Genomic DNA, 20,734 nt, shown 5'->3' with positions numbered 1-20,734 from the left:
AAGTAGTGTGTGGAAGTTTTTTAGAAATATTCGGTTTGGCAGCTCTGTTTGATCGTGAAGTATGTCAGAAGGGGATGCATGTTTATGTGAATAAATTTCGATTTCTTCTAGGAGGTTCATTCTTTTTCCTTTGATGCCTAAGTGGAGAATTTGTAGGTTATGGGATATGTCTGTTACTTTATGTTCTTCTGCTGCTACATGTTGGGCGAATGTGGATTTATTTAAGTTTTTTAAACAAAGTGCATCCACGTGTTCTCGAAACTGTATACTGAAGTTTCTCCCTGTTTGGCCTATGTATGTTTTTGGAAATGAGTTGCAGTTAAGTTTGTATATTCCTGATTGATTGTACGGTTTGGTATTATTTTTAACGTTATGAATAGCTTTGTCCTTTATTTTGTTATTTGTATAGTAGCTGATTTTGATATCTGTTCCTAGGAATAATTTTGCTGTTTTATATGACAGCTTTCCTACAAATGGAGAGCTAACATATTTTTCATTTGGCTGTGTTGAGGTATTCATTAATGTAGTTTTGTTATTGTATTTGTTTATGTGGGGATTTATCTTAGAGTTTAGTTCATCTATTAATTTTGGATTGTAACCATTATTGTAAGCAGTTGCTTTGATGGTGTTTAGTTCTTCTATTTGGTCAGCTGGTTCTAGTGGTATTTTGTGTATTCTGTTTAGCATTGCTCTGTATGAAGCCGTCTTATGTTTATCTGGATGGCAGGATGACTTATTAATTGTGTTGTCTGTGTATGTTGGTTTCCTGTATACTTGAAATTTGTGTTTGTTGTTGGAGCTACTTATGCAGAGATCCAGAAAATTTAAACCTACTTCTGTTTGGTGTTCTACAGTGAAGATGATATTCTGATGCATATTATTCATTTCTTTTGCAAGGTTATCAATTTCTTCTGCTGTGCCATCAAATAAGGCTATTATATCATCAACATACCTTTTGTAATATATTATCTTGTTTACTATCTGAGGGTTTTCTTTAAAAAATTTACATTCTACGTTATTGATGAAAATATCTGCAAGCAAATTGGCAAGGCAGCTACCCATAGCCAGGCCCTCTTTCTGCTGGTACATTTTGTTATTAAAAGAAAAATAGTTGTGTGATACTACTAGTGTTAATAGATCAATGAATTCATATATTTCTGGTAATGCCAAATTTTTATGTTTAAGTAAATTGTTTTTAATTATTTATGTTGTTTCTTTGACCGGTATGTTTGTGTAGACAGTGACAGTAAAGCTTTAGTAGTGAAAGCAGATAAAAGCAATGCTATTGTTGTAATGTATGAAAGTGAATATGTAAGAAAAACCATTGGATTTTTCAGTAACAATAATATAGTAGAAATTAAGTCTGACCCCACTCTTAAGTTACAGAATAAACTTAAAAATATGACGAAAAAAAGTGATTTCCTCTTAAATGCAAAAGATATACATGAGTGCACTGTTATGAACCCTTATGCACCACGTCTACGAGCACAACCTAAGATCCATAAAGTTAACTGTCCCATACATCCAATTGTTAATTCTCGGAGCAGCCCAACTTATAAAATCAGCAAGAAACTGAATGAGGACCTTAGCAACACATTCAAATTTGAAGAGACATACTCAGTAAAGAACAGTTATGAACTTATTAATTGTCTAAAGGAAATTCAGATTCCTGATACTGCTAGGTTTGCATCACTTGACATCACAAACCTCTACACAAACATACCGGTCAAAGAAACAATAGAAATAATTAAAAACAATTTACTTAAACATAAAAAATTTGGCATTACCAGAAATATGTGAATTCATTGATCTATTAACTCTAGTACTATCACACAACTATTTTTCTTTTAATAACAAAATGTACCAGCAGAAAGAGAGCCTGGCTATGGGTAGCTGCCTTGCCAATTTGCTTGCAGATATTTTCATCAATAACGTAGAATGTAAATTTTTTAAAGAAACCCCAGATGGTAAACAAGATAATTTATTACAAAAGGTATGTTGATGATATAATAGCCTTATTTGATGGCACAACAGAAGAAATTGATAACCTTACAAAAGAAATGAATAAAATGCATCAGAACATCATCTTCACTGTAGAACACCAAACAGAAGAAGGTTTAAATTTTCTGGATCTCTGCATAAGTAGCTCCAACAACAAACACAAATTTCAAGTATACAGGAAACCAACATACACAGACAACACAATTAATAAGTCATCCTGCCACCTGGATAAACTTATGATGGCTTCATACAGAGCAATGCTAAACAGAATGCACAAAATACCACTAGAACCAGCTGACCAAATAGAAGAACTAAACACCATCAAAGCAACTGCTTACAATAATGGTTACAATCCAAAATTAATAGATGAACTAAACTCTAAGATAAATCCCCACATAAACAAATACAATAACAAAACTACATTAATGAATACCTCAACACAGCCAAATGAAAAATATGTTAGCTTGTCATTTGTAGGAAAGCTGTCATATGAAACAGCAAAATTGTTCTGAGGAACAGATATCAAAATCAGCTACTATACAAATAACAAAATAAAGGACAAAGCTATCCATAACATTAAAAATAATACCAAACCGTACAATCAATCAGGAATATACAAACTTAACTGCAACTCATTTCCAAAAACATACATAGGCCAAACAGGGAGAAACTTCAGTATACAGTTTCGAGAACACGTGGATGCACTTTGTTTAAAAAACTTAAATAAATCCACATCCGCCCAACATGTAGCAGCAGAAGAACATAAAGTAACAGACATATCCCATAACCTATAAGTTCTCCACTTAGGCATCAAAGGATTAAGAATGAACCTCCTAGAAGAAATCGAAATTTATTCACATAAACATGCATCCCCTTCTGACATACTTAACGACCAAACAGAGCTGCCAAAGCGAATATTTCTAAAAAACTTCCACACTCTACTTATCAAATCACTTACTAAGCATAATCAAGAAATAACATAATCTATTATAAACTCAACAAATGCATGTAATAATATAAAACATAAAAATCTTAATTCTAAAATCTTAATTCTATCTTTGTTATATTGTAAATGTATGAATTACTGCTTTATATAAATGTGTTAAGTTAGTTTATTATCTTCAATACTACAAAAAAATGTATACATCGTACTTAGAATACTTCTATCAGCCAAGTCAATATTTAGAAAATAATAGCTTATCTTAGAACCTCAAAACTTTTGTAAAAATATAACTCTGTCCATAGATAAACCATTTGTATGTGAACAAAAACTGTCAGTCGACAACATGGCGGATAACGCAGTGCGCCTGTACAAAATACGAGATAAAAAGTGTTTGTGTTGTTGCAAAAAGGAAGAAAAGCCAAGAAAAAAACAAGGAGAGGAGAATGTAAGTAAAATGAACAACTGATAGCGGGTGACTTTAAACTCGCGAAATTGATGTAAATGATTGGAGTTGTTGCTTTTGCCCAGGCGTGCTGCAGCATCCAAACTGCTGTCGAGATTGTACTACTGTAGTAACTGAAGATCCATGTAATTTGCCAGCTGAAGATGGGTGCAAACCCGAAATGCATATTGGTGTAAATAAAAAACGCTTTAAAAAGTGGCTGGTTGCCGTATTTTTTCAGTGAAAAATGAGCACTTTGAGTACAGAAATGCTTACACTAGAACTGATAGACACTTGCTGAGCATCGGAGAGGTAGAAGTAAGCGCTGAATTACAATCCAGTGCTCATGAAGTATGTAAATATTAAGAATTTTTAACATTTTGCAGCCCTGTCAGCAACTGCGATAAATTAATACGTCAAAGGTCCGTCTCAGTTGCGAACAGAGTTCCAACGCAGCATCCGCGGCTAACCGATCGCTTTCCATGAAGTGGGGCCGGGGCTTTTCCTCAGCCAAGAAACGTAGCTTGACTTGGTACCACGGTACTTTAGCTTTTTATGTTTGACCGTGCCTTATTCTGGCATGTACTAGTTTATTTTATGCTTCTGAAGAAGGCGAGATTACTCTAGCGGAAATCTGGGTTAAGACCAGTAACTTTTCGCAGCTGAGGGGGGTCTTTGACGTATTACGTAAATATTAACATAACCTAAAAGTACTGCCATGAAACACTGGATATGTGAAGGCACAAAATGCATAGTTAAGCAAACAGTTATCTCTGTAAATTTCTTTGCAGATCACTGAAATGGCTGAAAAAATTGACATGGTTTGTTACAAACAATAAAAACTTGCAGCTGAAAAAGGCGAGCAACAATTGTTCTGGTCTACTAGATAAAGAACATTGCTTTATAAGAAGTGAGCCTCCTAGAGGTCAGTTTCTGTTTGTTCTGAACGACGAACGACGTGGTAAGTCGTGCACAAGCCACGTGGTTAAATCGAGAGCGTGACGAGAGGAGGCCAGGCAGCTGTTTTCTGAGCTATAGGCTCGACGGGATTTCTCTTTGATATTCGTAACGGTCGCTCGATCATAGCGGGCGCCAGAGACAAGGTCACGCTCGCTGAGGCTCCCACGGGTCTGCGACTGGACTGCTACCTAAGGTTAGCGAGTAGCCTGCCCAACTCTGTGACCTGCACTGATGAAATGCTAACTGTCTGTTTACTAACAGAATCAAATGGTTCAAATGGCTCTGAGCACTATGGGACTTAACATCTGAGGTCATCAGTCCCCTAGACTTAGAACTACAGAAACCTAACTAACCTAAGGACATCACACACATCTAAGCCCGCGGCAGGCTTCAAAACTGCGACCGTAATAGCAGCGCGGTTCCGGACTGAAGCGCCTAGAACCCCTCTACCACAGCGGCCGGCTACTAACAGAAGAAAGTGAAAAAACTTGTGAAAGGGACTTTGAGGTGTGTAACTCTTTTTTAGGAACCTATGGGGTTGTTGCGCCAGAATAGTAGATCTGTGAAAGAGAAGTCCCGTGACACAGCTCTGTTGTAAGTGTGACAAGATATTACGGATTATGGGTATTTTTGCGCTCTGGCTGCTTCCGTTTGAATGGTGAGCCGTCCTGTAGATTACTTCACTCAACACGCAAAACAGCACTATCACTCTCAAGGGCGTATTTTGCAATTTGGCTGTCTTCATGGATCACGCTTGTAGGAGAGTCACTGAAAGGAAAGGAAAGAAAAGATTAGGGTTTAAGGTTCCATCTACATCGAGGTCTTTACAGACGGAACACAAGCTCTGATTATTTCAAGCCAGGGGAAGGATATCGGCCGCAATCTTTCAAAGGAACTATCCCGGCATTCCCCTGGAGTGGTCACGGAGAACCTAAATGTGGATGGTCGGAAGCGTCTCAACCCGTCATCTTTACTTCTCGTGGAGTGCGTGGAGTAAACGTACGACCGGCAAGGCATCGCAAACTATCTTAACAACGACACAAAAATCTCCATATTCAATATTTACTTCGTAATTTCTTCTCAAATGCTCAAGTGTCATATTACTGTATTTTTGTCATATAAATTCATGAGAGAGTCCATAATTCGTAAGCTGCCCGGCAGTGATGCAATAGGACTTTGAAAATCATATTACAGATTATTATAGCAGGCCAAGTAACTTTTACTAAATGCTGCAGTACACTTTAAACTGGCGCAGATACGTGACACTCTTTTTCAACGTATTCACCAAGTCCATGTAACGACCATCCACCAATCGTTCAGTTCCTCGACGATAGAAATTCGCTTTTCAGTCACAGAGCCATGCGAGAACTGCTGTCTCAATGTTGACAACGTTGAGAAATCTCTCTCCCCCAGATTTTCTTTCAACTTTACGAGTAGATTGACTGCACATTATCGTCTGTGGTCGTCGTCGATGGTTTTCCGTTCTGAACAGCGTCACCCACGTCTGTGTGGTCCTGATCAAGTTATTGGCACCATTTCACTGCGGCTGGACACGCCATTCCATTTGGTCCTAAGTGCGCACAAGAATCGTACTATGTCGCGAACTTTAACTCTGGAATGTGTTTCCAGTTGCGGCGCCATTCCTGCAGCATACTATAAAGGACCTGTTATCCGTATCGCAGCAAAACTGTCTGCAGAAAACCTAGAACGTGTACTCTTATCTGACGATTCACTACTCTTGCTACGGGGTGATACTAGCTCAGGACGATATGACTAACTTACGTTCTGAATTCCCTATGTATATAAAGGGTGAATCACGCAAAACTAGCACATGTTTTACTTCGGAAATAGTTCAAAATAGTTAAACGAGGCTTTCGGCAAATGATGGTATGAAGAGGGGCACGAATTTTATTGCATTTTTAACCCAATTAACTCTTGAATGAATTAAAGTAATCAACAAATGTTTTTACAGTGGAATTATGCACTTCTTAAAACCACCCGAAAGCTATTAAAAATACTTTTACAGTGATATAACGGTTGTTAGCGCTGACATTGAAACTTCTCGCAAAAATATACAATACTCTATGCTCTGTCTGTCATGGATAATTTTGCCTCCAAGATAGCGGAATTCCTTAACTTTGTCTGCTTGTGATCACCAATTTTGATATTACGTTTATCGCTATTCTTATTTCCTCTGCATCTCATTACTTTCGTCTTTCGTCGGTTTGCTCTCAATTCATACTCTATGCTCATTAGACTGTTCAATTCATTCAATACATCCTGTAATTCTTCTTCACATTCACTGACCACAGCAATATTATTAGCGAATCTTATCCTTTCACCCTGAATTTTAACCCCAATTAGAATTATTGTTGCCGGCCGGAGTGGCCGAGCGGTTCTATGTGCTACAGTTTGGAACCGCGATACCGCTACGGTCGTAGGTTCGAATCCTTCCTCGAACATGGATGTGTGTGATGTCATTAGGTTAGCTAGGTTTAAATAGTTATTCAGACGTTAAGTCCCATTTGAATCATTTTTAGAATCATTGTTCTATTTCCATCATTGCTTCTTCAATGTGTAGATTGAGAAGTAGGGGCGAAAGAGTGCCTCCCGGTCTTACTCCTTTTTTAATACGAGTACGTCGTTCTTCGCCTACCAGTCTTATTATTCCCTTTTGGTTTCTACACGTATATCACCCACCTTTCCCTACAGCTTACTCGTATTTTTTCTCAGAATTGCAACATTTTTACACGCCTCCGGCGCTGAACCTATGGGGTACGCCTTCACGGAAAGACTTATTAGTTCCCCAGAGTGTTGTTCTGCATTTTCAGAGTCTTCAATTCAAGGGCGGGTGTCGTCTCCTACACAGGAGCCTCCAGCTGCATGAATGTCACAAAAAGCACTGCCTAGGTAATTTTAAATGAAATGTTGATGCTTCGGATTGTGAACAGTTATGGAATGCCTTTCTTCTAAGTAATTCCAGAAGTCCAAAACGTCTTTGGTATCATTTCGAAGTAGGTAATGAACCACATTTATGTTGATCTATGCGACTGTGTTGATTTTCGTACGACAGTAGTAGGTATCTTCGAAGAGAATGAGGGCCTGTGTAACAACATGCACCGGCCAGATGCCACCCATCTCTCCACAATAAATACGATGCACATAGGTGTCCAGCATTCCACAGGTGGTGCAATTGGGTGAATCTGCCATGTTGATACAGTGAAGTCTTGCTTATGTCACCTGTTTGCAGTTGGCTATTACATGCCACGTACACTGAACATAAGTGTCCATCAGGCCTCTCCTTATCATTTTCGACACGACCTTCCATCAGACGTGTAGGGGTTTCAACTCTATGACAATCTGTGGTCGACCCCTTGGGATACACTTTAACCGTCCTCTGCCTTCATATACGCGTTGGCGATACAGCGAGGAGAACATAACTAAATTCGACGCAAAAATGGCTTAAATCGTATGAAGAGGGAGAAACTTTCATGTCACCAGGGCTGAGAGAGAAGATGGCTTAAACCATTCCAGGGGGAGGACCGTCAGGTTTTGTGGGCAAGTCCTCCACAACTTGTATGCTCAGGAAGAGAGCCACCGCCCTGTCATGCTCATGAACGATACCGAGTCCCTCTCGATTCGGAGGGATCCGTGATTGACCTTTAATAGCATTCCAGTGCTGACGAAAGATCTGAAGCCTGCTAACAAATGCCACGCAGTTGTGGCTGATACAGGTAAGATCGGCGCCAGGTGAGGGAGGCCGGAAGCCAGTAACGTGTTGACAAAGTGTGTTCGTTGGATGAAGTCCATGGCTCACAACCGTTGGTCAAAGAAGAGCGCCCTGACGTGTTGTAGAAGGCGCCGATAGTTAGGGCCGCTGCGTGACGTGTGTCGCTACTGAGTTGTGTCACGAAGTCCGAGGGGGGTGGGGGTGGCGACAGCACCGGATGGAGTCCTGCCGATACATTTAAATTGACCAATTTTTCGACATTAAAGACGCTGTCTGAGGCCATACCTTCCGTATGTATCCAGTCCAATGCGTTAAAGTCGTCGTCGCCACTTCGGATCACAACAATCATATCTTCGGCCTAACTCCGCGGAACTTCATGCCCTTATGTTCTGTTGAAGACCGCATAACAGAGATTCAAGAACCATTATCGATAATAGCCATCCCTGCCACATCTAACGTGAGATTGGTATTAGTGTGCGCAAGGCGGCCGTTGGTCAGGGCTTTGGAGATCGGCCTTCGAAGGAGACATACGACCACAGTAATGAATGGCTGCTGATACCCCATGTTCAGGAAAGGGTGCATCAAGTATGCATGATGGTCGAAGGCCTGGCTAAAGTCCAGAGATGCCAGAGGACCAGGAAATTTGTGCATCATCGTAAGGATTGCCATATCACGACATCTCCGCAAACTAGCTTCGATATTATTTGGTCTTCCTAACGACGCTTGATCCTATAAGATGACTCCCGAAAGTGTCCGATGGATTCGTGCCGCTAAGAGGCGGATGAATATTTTCATGTCACAACTAAGACGTTTTAAGCGGTGATAATGGTGAATCCGCGTTCGGCCTTTCGGTTACATGATATCGATGATCATTGCTTCAACAAAGGTAGCGGGAGTTGACGTCTTCGGGGACAGTAGGTCTTGATACGAGTAGAAGAATCGCCAATGCAATGTGAGTAAATATTGGAACGTTCGATAGGACTCCAAAGGAAGTCCGTCAAAGCCCAAAGCCCGTGGTCTACGGGCCTGGCCTCTACTGACCGCATCGAGCAGTTCCTCCTCTGTAGCGTCCCTCATCAAGACGTCAGCCATGGCTGGGGATTAACCTATCATAGATCTGCTGTGTGACTTCCACCACAGTCGGTCGGTATGGGTCTTGAGCCGAGTAGAGCCTGGTGTAGTGTTCACAGAAGGCTGTACTGATGTCGCGCTGTGTAGAAAAGCGCCTTCCTTCGTCCGCATCAGTATCATGAATCAGTGCTCGCTGCAGTCAGCGTTCTATGCTAAAACGATACCTATCAGGCGCCTGTGCGCGAACTATAGCGTCCTCTAACTGTTGGCGCACGAGTGCCACGATCTGTCTTTTGGCTCTGTTTACTGGTGTCTGCCTCTCTGACGAGGACAGTATCGAAGTATAATCACGTCAGACGCTGTAATAGAAGTCGAGTGACCGCCGCTTCCACGCGGCGGCGACGCTATTGTACGTAATAGAGGTACGTCGGATGATCGGTTTGACGTAAGCAGTCCACCACTTTGGCATTGTGGGATACGCTGCTATGCGGCGGGCAGATAAGTGCCAGGAATCGTCGATGGCGAGCGGTCGGGGAAGTCAGATGAGCCCTGTCAAGCTTCCAGGGCTTTCAGCTTCGCTACACCTGCCGGCGGTGGAGGGTGACAGCACTTAGGCAGGCGATGTGGTTTGTAAAGGCAGTTGCTCACAGCACTGCATCTCGCAACTTGGGTATAAGTGGACGAGAGGCGTATGTACTGTGGAGCTGGATGAATGGCTCCTGTAATTGATGAATAGGGACTATCTCCTTTTAGATGGTCTCAGTTATCCTCCAGTCTAAGGTCCCGAACAAGAGCCCGTAGTTCAGCACATGGAGTACGTTGCGGAAGCTGATCGTTCGGCGCTAGGACGCTATTTAAATCGCCGCTGAGAACGATCTCATCCTGTCTGCCCTGGACAAGAGGAGCAGCTTCTTCCATAAAAAAATCCCGCATGGTCTTGGCGGCATGTTGAACCAGACGGAGCATAGTACCACTAACACTCTGAGTGCTATTCCTCCAGCGTTGTGGAGGTAGAACACGTCATCAGCTAATAGTGCCTCCTTCAGGAGTATCGCGACTCCGTTGCTGGTGGATGAAGTGTGAGATGTAAATGCGTTATAACCTTGTATGAGGCTATAACTTTCTTTACACATCGCCCAAATGCACTCCTATCAATTGCAGCATCGCCATACTCTGCACACTAGCGCTTATGAATGTTCTCCACGGTTCCCTTTTGTGCACTTAAGAATTCAATAGCAGCAAGGTGCTAGTAACGCAAGTCGTATGTTGACGCCATTTTGACGCTCCACTATGGCTCTGCCATCTGCCAGAATGGTTCGAAACTTCACCGGCGCAGAGAAAAAACATCAAAGATGAAGCACCAAGAAAGGCTTTTGTCTACGTTTTTAAATGGCTTTTTTTTTTAATGTGGGACATTACTTACTGAACGAGTTCGAGTATAATGACTTTTCTGGAGACTAGAAATCTACTCTGTAGGAATCAGCATGGGTTTCGAAAAAGACGATCGTGTGAAACCCAGCTCGCGCTATTCGTTCACGGTACTCAGAGTGCCATAGACACATGTTCGCAGGTAGATGCCGTGTTTATTGACTTCCGCAAGACGTTCGATACAGTTCCCGACAGTCGTTTAATGAAACAAGTAAGAGCATATGGACTATAAGACCCATTGTGTGATTGGCTTGAAGAGTTCCTAGACAACGGAACGCAGCATGTCATTCTCAATGGAGAGAAGTTTTCCGAAGTAAGAGTGATATCGGGTGTGCCGCAGGGGAGTGTTGTAGGACTGTTGTTATTCACAATGTACATAAACGACCTTGTGGATGACATCGGATGTTCACTGAGGCGGATGATGCTGCGCTGCGAATACAAAGAAACAAAGATCCTTTATCATTTAGCTACAATATAGCAGGTCAGCAACTGGAAGCAGTTAATTCCATAAATTACCTGGGAGTAGGCATTAGGACTGATTTAAAATGGAGTGATCGTATAAAGTTGATAGTCGGTAAAGCAGATGCCAGACAGAGACTCATTGGAAGACTCCTAAGGAAAAGCAATACGAAAACAAAGGAGGTAGATTACAGTAAACTTGTTCGCCCACTGCTTGAATATTGCTCACCAGTGTGGGATCCGTACCAGATAGGTTTGATAGAAAAGGTAGAGAAGGTCCTACGGAGAGCAGCGCGCTTCGATACAGGATCATTTAGTAATTGCGAAAGCGTTACGAAGGTAATAAACTCTAGTGGACGACTCTGCAAGAGAGACGCTCAGTAGCTCGGTACGGGCTTTTGTTGACGTTTCGAGAACACACCTTCAGCGAGGAGTCAAGCAGTATATTGCTCTCTCCTACGTATATCTCGCGAAGAGACCATGAGGATGAAATCAGAGAGATTAGAGACCACACAGAGGCATACCGACAATCTTTATTTCCACGAACAATACGAGACTGGAATAGAAGGGAGAATCGATAGATGTACTCAAAGTACCCTCCGCCACACACCGCCAGGTTTCTTGCGGTGTATGGATGTAGATGTAGAACAACAACCCTCGTAGAATTCTGTGTTCAAAGTCAGTTAATTCATGTCATGCGGTCACAATTTCTCCCTCATATCACAAAATTGTCGTCTGATGTAGAAACTGAAAAAATAAATTCCTTTTAAAGAACAGTTTCGTATATAATATATATTCAAAACCTTATACCTGTGTCACAGAACAAATCCTACATTCAGAATACTTTACACAAGGTTAAGGGAAGAAATGCTTCCGAAAATTATTACAGTATTTAAAGAACATCAAAATATGAACAGGCTGAAATGAACCAACAGTACATGAGACTGTTGTTGTTGTTGTTGTCTTCAGTCCTGAGACTGGTTTGATGCAGCTCTCCATGCTACTCTATCCTGTGCAAGCTGCTTCATCTCCCAGTACCTACTGCAACCTACATCCTTCTGAATCTGCTTAGTGTGCTCATCTCTCGGTCTCCCTCTACGATTTTTACCCTCCACGCTGCCCTCCAATGCTAAATTTGTGATCCCTTGATGCCTCAAAACATGTCCTACCAACCGATCCCTTCTTCTAGTCAAGTTGTGCCACAAACTTCTCTTCTCCCCAATCCTATTCAATACCTCCTCATTAGTTATGTGATCTACCCACTTAATCTTCAGCATTCTTCTGTTGCACCACATTTCGAAAGCTTCTATTCTCTTCTTGTCCAAACTATTTATCGTCCATGTTTCACTTCCATACATGGCTACACTCCAAACAAATACTTTCAGAAACGACTTCCTAATACATAAATCTATATTCGATGTTAACAAATTCTTCAGAAACGCTTTCCTTGCCATTGCCAGTCTACATTTTATATCCTCTCTACTTCGACCATCATCAGTTATTTTACTTCGTAAATAGCAAAACTCCTTTACTACTTTAAGTGTCTCATTTCCTAATATAATTCCCTCAGCATCGCCCGACTTAATTCGACTACATTCCATTATCCTCGTTTTGCTTTTGTTAATGTTCATCTTATATCCTCCTTTCAAGACACTGTCCATTCCGTTCAACTGCTCTTCCAAGTCCTTTGCCGTCTCTGACAGAATTACAATGTCATTGGCGAACCTCAAAGTTTTTACTTCGTCTCCATGAATTTTAATACCTACTCCAAATTTTTCTTTTGTTTCCTTTACTGCTTGCTCAATATAGAGATTGAATAACATCGGGGAGAGGCTACAACCCTGTCTCACTCCTTTCCCAACCACTGCTTCCCTTTCATGCCCCTCGACTCTTATGACTGCCATCTGGTTTGTATACAAATTGTAAATAGCCTTTCGCTCCCTGTATTTTACCCCTGCCACCTTTAGAATTTGAAATAGAGTATTCCAGTCAACATTGTCAAAAGCTTTCTCTAAGTCTACAAATGCTAGAAACGTAGGTTTGCCTTTTCTTAATCTTTCTTCTAAGATAAGTCGTAAGGTCAGTATTGCCTCACGTGTTCCAACATTTCGACGGAATCCAAACTGATCCTCCCCGAGGTCCGCATCTACCAGTTTTTCCATTCGTCTGTAAAGAATTCGCGTTAGTATTTTGCAGCCGTGGCTTATTAAACTGATAGTTCGGTAATTTTCACATCTGTCAGCACCTGCTTTCTTTGGGATTGGAATTATTATATTCTTCTTGAAGTCTGAGGATATTTCGCCTGTCTCATACATCTTGCTCACCAGCTGGTAGAGTTTTGTCAGGACTGGTTCTCCCAAGGCCGTCAGTAGTTCTAATGGAATGTTGTCTACTCCGGGGGCCTTGTTTCGACTCAGGTCTTTCAGTGCTCTGTCAAACTCTTCACGCAGTATCATATCACCCATTTCGTCTTCATCTACATCCTCTTCCATTTCCATAATATTGTCCTCAAGTACATCGCCCTTGTATAAACCTTCTATATACTCCTTCCACCTTTCTGCCTTCCCTTCTTTGCTTAGAACTGGGTTTCCATCTGAGCTCTTGATATTCATACACGTGGTTCTTTTCTCTCCAGAGGTCTCATTAATTTTCCTGTAGGCAGTATCCATCTTACTCCTAGTGAGATAAGCTTCTACGTCCTTACATTTGTCCTCTAGCCATCCCTGTTTAGCCATTTTGCACTTCCTGTTGATCTCATTTTTGAGACGTTTGTATTCCTTTTTGCCTGCTTCGTTTACTGCATTTTTATATTTTCTCCTTTCATCAATTAAATTCAATATTTCTTCTGTTACCCAAGGATTTCTAGCAGCCCTCGTCTTTGTACCTACTTTATGCTCTGCTGCCTTCACTACTTCATCCCTCAGAGCTACCCACTCTTCTTCTACTGTATTTCTTTCCCCTATTCCTGTCAATTGTTCCCTTATGCTCTCCCTGAAACTCTGTACAACTTCTGGTTCTTTCAGTTTATCCAGGTCCCATCTCCTTAATTTCCCACATTTTTGCAGTTTCTTCAGTTTTAATCTGCAGGTCATAACCAATAGATTGTGGTCAGAGTCCACATCTGCCCCTGGAAATGTCTTACAACTTAAAACCTGGTTCCTAAATGTCTGTCTTACCATTATATAATCTATCTGATACCTTTTAGTATCTCCAGGGTTCTTCCACGTATACAACCTTCTTTCATGATTCTTAAACCAAGTGTTAGCTATGATTAAGTTGTGCTCTGTGCAAAATTCTACTAGGCGGCTTCCTCTTTCATTTCTTAGCCCCAATCCATATTCACCTACTATGTTTCCTTCTCTCCCTCTTCCTACACTCGAATTCCAGTCACCCATTACTATTAAATTTTCGTCTCCCTTCACTATCTGAATAATTTCTTTTATTTCATCGTACATTTCTTCAATTTCTTCATCATCTGCAGAGCTAGTTGGCATATAAACTTGTACTACTGTAGTAGGTGTGGGCTTCGTATCTATCTTGGCCACAATAATGCGTTCACTATGCTGTTTGTAGTAGCTTACCCGCATTCCTATTTTCCTGTTCATTATTAAACCTACTCCTGCATTCCCCCTATTTGATTTTGTGTTTATAACCCTGTAGTCACCTGACCAGACGTCTTGTTCCTCCTGCCACCGAACTTCACTAATTCCCACTATATCTAACTTTAACCTATCCATTTCCCTTTTTAAATTTTCTAACCTACCTGCCCGATTAAGGGATCTGACATTCCACGCTCCGATCCGTAGAACGCCAGTTTTCTTTCTCCTGATAACGACATCCTCCTGAGTAGTCCCCGCCCGGAGATCCGAATGGGGGACTATTTTACCTCCGGAATATTTTACCCAAGAGGATGCCATCATCATTTAATCATACAGTAAAGCTGCATGTCCACGGGAAAAATTACGGCTGTAGTTTCCCCTTGCTTTCAGCCGTTCGCAGTACCAGCACAGCAAGGCCGTTTTGATTAATGTTGCAAGGCCAGATCCGTCAATCATCCAGACTGTTGCCCCTGCAACTACTGAAAAGGCTGCTGCCCCTCTTCAGGAACCACACGTTTGTCTGGCCTCTCAACAGATACCCCTCCGTTGTGGTTGCACCTACGGTACGGCCATCTGTAACGCTGAGGCACGCAAGCCTCCCCACCAACGGCAAGGTCCATGGTTCATGGGGGGGGGGGGGGGGGGGGCTGGGAGGGTAATTGAGACTATGTTAATCAGTTCAACTGTAAAAAGCTAAGGAGCATATTATTAGCAAAATGGGAAATATGCTAAAGTGAAATGCCAAAATAGGCACTTCTAAATTGGGAGTGAATCAAAACACAAAGACCTTCTCATATGACTCACCTGAGTACGAATGACACCTCCGCCAACAACGCACTGTCTTCTGGAGATGTGCATATCGGCGTGTAGGACGCGCTGTGTCCGGCAGCAGCGGGCGCTCCCCGCGGACAAGGAGGCGTGACAAGGGGGCCGTGCTGGGGGCGGCCCGGCTGCCGACTGCCGGCTCGCCGGCCGGTGACCCTGGCCGGGACGCGGCGCGCGCCTTTCCCACACTTGGTATTCATATCTGAGCACCCGCCGCGCTGCGCCCCGCCACCGTGACACAAAAAATTATAGGCCGCGCCGCTGAAACGGCAACAACAGCAACAGCAACAGCGCTGCGCGAACAACAGCCGGCTGTCGGGCTGGTCCGGCATTCATTAGGCAGGCAGCGAGCCTGTGCCGCCGCGCCGTGCCGCTCTGGGTGGCCGCCGCGGGAGGCGCTGCAGAGGTGTCGCGGGGGATCACCGAGCGGCCCGCCCAGCTCACCTTACAGCGAGCACTTCGGAAAACAAACCACTGCCTCACATAAAAAGAGTGAAGCACCCAGCAGGTATGGTCCCATGTCAATGTAAATTCGTTCGCGTGCACACCGCACGCGTGTAAATGATTAGAGTTGGAATTCTTTGTGACCGATAGAACGGCCAAAAGACTGCACTAGGTTTGTTCGTGTTTAGTGTTGTTACCAGGCCTTTTACGGTATATGAGTGACACGAATAGGACCAGATGTTGGGTGATCACTGATCACTGTTGTGACCATAGAAAATTTTAATTTTTATACTTGCTTTTGTGACCATAATAAGAGTCCAGGCTCCATAGGCAAACAGCTATCCGACATTAAAAAATAGTCCACCAGGACATAGGGACAAGATAAGCTGCTCAGGCTACCAACTTTGGCTTCTTGATCAAATAACTTAGTGAAACTTTCTGGCAGATTAAAACTGTGTGCCGGACCGAGACTCGAACTCGGCGCCTTTCCCTTTCGCGGGCAAGCGCTCTACACTCCGCTGTAGACTGAAAATCTCATTCTGGAAACATCCCCTAGGCTGTGGCTAGGCCATGTCTCCGCAATATCCTTTCTTTCAGGAGTGCTAGTTCTGCAAGGGTAGCAGGAGGGGTTCTGTTAAGTTTGGAAGGTAGGAGACGAGGTACTGGCAGAAGTAAAGCTGTGAGGACGGGGCGTGATCCGTGCTTGGGTAGCTCAGTTGGTAGAGCACTTGCCCGCGAATGGCAGAGGTCCTGAGTTCGAGTCTCGGTCGGGCACACAGTTTTAATCTGATAGGAAGTTTCATATCAGCGCACACTTCGCTGTATAGCGAAAATCTCGTTCTTGAAACATCCCCTAGGCTGTGGCTAAGCCATGTCTCCATAGTATCCTTACTTTCAGGACTGCTAGTTCTGCAAGGTTCGTAGGAGAGCTTCTGTTAAATTGGAAGGTAGGAGACTAGGTACTGGCAGAAGTAAAGCTGTGAGGACGTGGCGTGCGTCGTGCTTGGGTAGCTTAGTTGGTAGAGCACTTGCCCGTGAAAGGCAAAGGTCCCAAGTTCGAATCTCGGTCCGGCACACACTTTTAATCTGCCAGGAAGTTTCATATCAGCTCACACTCCGCTGTAGAGTGAAAATCTCATTCTGGAAATAACTTAGTCTTTGACTTCCTTCCAGAGGAAGCAGCATGAATCAAACTCGCGCAATGGAAGGCGCAAACACCAGGGCGATAATACAGCAAGAGAGAGTGTCAATCACGTGCAGAAAAAAACTCTTGTGGAACCAAATTAAGTTTGTGCAGCTAGAAACAAAAGTGTCGTGTGGAACCGAAGGCATTCTTGCGTAAGCCGACCAATTAGAAACGAGAGTGTCGTGTGGAACCATAGGCATTCTTGTTTAATCCGATCACTTAGAAATAAGAGGGTCGTGTGAAACAAATTAACTCGTGTGCACCCAAGTACATGAGAAACGAAATAAAAGGCCAGGCAGCGGAATAGCTAGAGGCAGAGATTCAGATGCAGATTCAGAGCCATTGCCGGCAGTTTGGAGATTCTGCAGCGAGACGCCAGCGGGGCCGAGTAGGCCCATAGCAGCCGATACAGCTGATAAAGACTTCAGCTACGAGAAGACGGTGATAGACTCTGGTGGACACTCAGGAACTGCAGGTCAAGTATAATTTTTAGAGTTTCATTGAAATAGTGTTGAACAGAGGCTGTCAGTCTTTGTCTCAATTACTTAGAGAGATTTAAGCGCTAACCAAGAGCAAGTGATTGCTTTGTACTTGTTTCTTATATGTACCGGCAATTAGCTCTGAAGTAGCAAGTCCGAATAAATATACTGAATCTTACTAAGGGGTTTATGCCCAACACGTCACATAAGTATATGTGAGCATAAACTTGATAGAAACTAAACAATCTTTTCTGCCTATTGCAATTCTGTAACCAATTTTCAGGAAACTTATTTGCTTCAAACCTTGGAGAGTCTCTCCCTTTCATCTCCGATATAAAGGTTGACAGCAATTTATAACTAACCCATTGTCGTTAGCGTCCCGATTGCTCTACGCAGTTCGCACTTACTTCGTCCTGGTATAGTGGGGCTGTTCCAGGACGCGACAACACACCGGAATTAAACACATAACCAGTTTGTAATTGCCATACACTTCTTTATTACAAACACATGCTGTTAATGAAACCAACAGTAACAACGATTACAATAAAGGCACCTGCCCTGCAGAACCAGCAGCAGTACTCAGATTAGGACATTAATGCATTTAAATACGATAGGCACAGATCTTTCAAAATTTACTCCACCAATTTTCACTAATAAAAACAACGTTCATGAAACTACCATTAATCAAATTTAACTGACATAACTGAATGTTTCATAACTTACATACAAACTTGCTTTCACATAACTCATATCCAATACTAAAACTGCTTCCAACAAGTAAGACATTTTCGATTAACCGATCTTAAGCAACTGTAACAAATCAAAAGTATTAGCAGATTAATACACTCAGCTAAGCTTCTCTTTATAATTACTCACAGGAACGAGGCAGAAATACATTTCATGGTCAGAATATAATAATAGCATATTAAATAGTCTTAAAATGGAGCCGTTTCAACTTTACGTTGAAAATTAGTGATGGACGCGAGCAGACCGAAAGGTTCTACCAGATACAGGGATACACGGGCCAGAAGGTAAAGTTAAACTACACTCAACTTTGAGCTACTATTAAGCTTTCAGCAAACCACAGCGCTCCACCGGAAAGATGGAATTGCAGGACACTAACAACTTAACCACAGACGCCGATCCCGGTCCTTAAACTTCCCTCTTCCACCGTGACATCCCGATTGGATTTTGCTTGCATCGACCACTGCCAATTATCTGGAACACAAACACATCAGCGGCAGACAACATTCTGGCGCATTAGATACACAAAACGTATCTGCCCAACTATTTATAAATAAACCTTTAATTATACATGCATCAACGAACCCAAGCAGAACTGTGACCAATTGCCCAGTAACGGCTCTTAAAATTTGATTAGCCAATTCTCTAGAACAAACAATTAAGATAAAAGACACACTCCGTCTTCAGGACACGAGTGGCTTACCGGGACCATCCGACCGCCGTGTCATCATCAGTGGAGGGTGCGGATAGAAGGGTCGTGGGGTCAGCACACCGCTCTCCCGGTCGTTATAATGGTATTCTTGACCGAAGCCACTACTATTTGGTCGAGTAGCTCCTCAAATGGCATCACGAGGCTGAGTGCAACCCAAAAAATGGCAACAGCGCATGGCGGCCTGGATGGTCATCCATCCAAGTGCCGTCCACGCCCGACAGCGCTTAACTTCGGTGATCTCACGGGAGCCGGTGTATCCACTGCGGCAAGGCCGTTGCCCGAACAATTAAGATAACAAGAAAGAAAAGGGGAGTAGGGAAAACTATTTCGCCTACCCTTGAAAGTCAGGCACAGCCCTACGCACTACTTGGTATGACCTCTAGCTACGCATTAAGCACTGCTTTATGTCTATTTCTTGTGCGCAGCTAGCACTCCCTTAAAGACCATCAACATATCAGGCGGCCAGACCAAATACCGTAACAAGTGACTGAAACAATCAAGATAGTTTTCAGTGCACTCGGGTATTCAATTAACACGAACGGAAGCCACCAAGGAACAATTCGACGACTCCAGTTCATTCACTTTGAATAAGATGTAACGGACGCGGAGGAAATCTGTCCTTCAAATCTCAAGGAAATCCAAATCACCGTCGGCAGCGGATCTGCATTCAAACGGCTAAACACGCCGCAGCGGCTGCCCACGATCCTCCACCGTACAGACTCGGCCACTCGCCCGCGCCACACGTCACTGTCGCTCACACAGCTGATACCCGAACTCAAACCCCTGCAGAGCGCACGCATTGCAGTTAAATGCACAACTGGCCATTAAAATTGCTACACCCATAAGAAATGCAGATGATAAACGGGTATTCATTGGACAAATGTATTATACTAGAAACGACATGTGATTACATTTTAACGCAATTTTGGTGCATAGGTCCTGAGAAATCAGTACCCAGAAGAACCACCTCTGGCCGTAATAGCGGCCTTGATACGCCTGGACATTGAGTCAAACAGAGCTCGAATGGCGTGTACAGGTACAACTGCCCATGCAGCTTCAAAACGATACCACAGTTCATCAAGAGTAGTGACTGACGTATTGTGACGAGCCAGTTGTTTTGCCACCACTGACTAGACGTTTTCAGTTGGTGAGAGATCTCGAGAATGTGCTGGCCAGGGCAGCAGTCGAACATTTTCTGTATCCAGATGAGCCCGTACAAGACCTGCAACATGAGGTCGTGCATTATCCTGCTGAAATGTAGTGTTTCGCAGGGATCGAATAAAGGGGAGAGCCAGGGGTCGTAATACATCTGAAATGTAACGTCCGCTGTTCAGATTGCCGTCAATGCGAACGAGAGGTGACCGAGACGTGTAAGCATTGGCACCCCATACCATCACGCCGGGTGATAAGCCAGTACGGCGATGACGAATACACGCTTCCAGTGTGCGTTCACCGTGATGTCGCCAAACACGGATGCTACTATCATATGCTGTAAACAGAACCTGGATTAATCCTAAAAAATGACGTTTTGCCATTCGTGCACACAGGTTCGTCGTTGAGTACACCATCGCAGGCGCTCCTGTTTGTGATGCAGCGTCAAGAGTAACCGCAGCCATGGTCTCCGAGCTGATAGTCCATGCTGCTGCAAACGTCGTCGACTGTTCTAGCAGATGTTTGTTGTCTTGCAAACGTCCCCATCTGTTGACTCATG

At 43.1% G+C, this 20,734-nt stretch overlaps 1 protein-coding gene across 1 annotated transcript in view; it reads right to left on the bottom strand.

Moving 5' to 3' along the window:
• The window catches only part of LOC126281370 (uncharacterized), a 440,712-nt gene extending 424,988 nt beyond the window's left edge, over window positions 1-15,724 (bottom strand). The window contains exon 1 of the mRNA XM_049980285.1: window positions 15,438-15,724. Within this exon, the coding sequence (XP_049836242.1) occupies window positions 15,438-15,658 (221 nt within the window). The 5' untranslated portion in view covers window positions 15,659-15,724. The remainder of the gene's footprint in view (window positions 1-15,437) is intronic.
• Window positions 15,725-20,734: the final 5,010 nt, after the last annotated feature.

Source organism: Schistocerca gregaria, chromosome 7 (assembly GCF_023897955.1).
Source record: "Schistocerca gregaria isolate iqSchGreg1 chromosome 7, iqSchGreg1.2, whole genome shotgun sequence".
Classification (NCBI taxonomy): domain Eukaryota; kingdom Metazoa; phylum Arthropoda; class Insecta; order Orthoptera; family Acrididae; genus Schistocerca; species Schistocerca gregaria.
The sequence above is the reverse complement of the archived record's forward strand: the minus strand, read 5'-3'. Positions and strand labels throughout refer to the sequence as shown.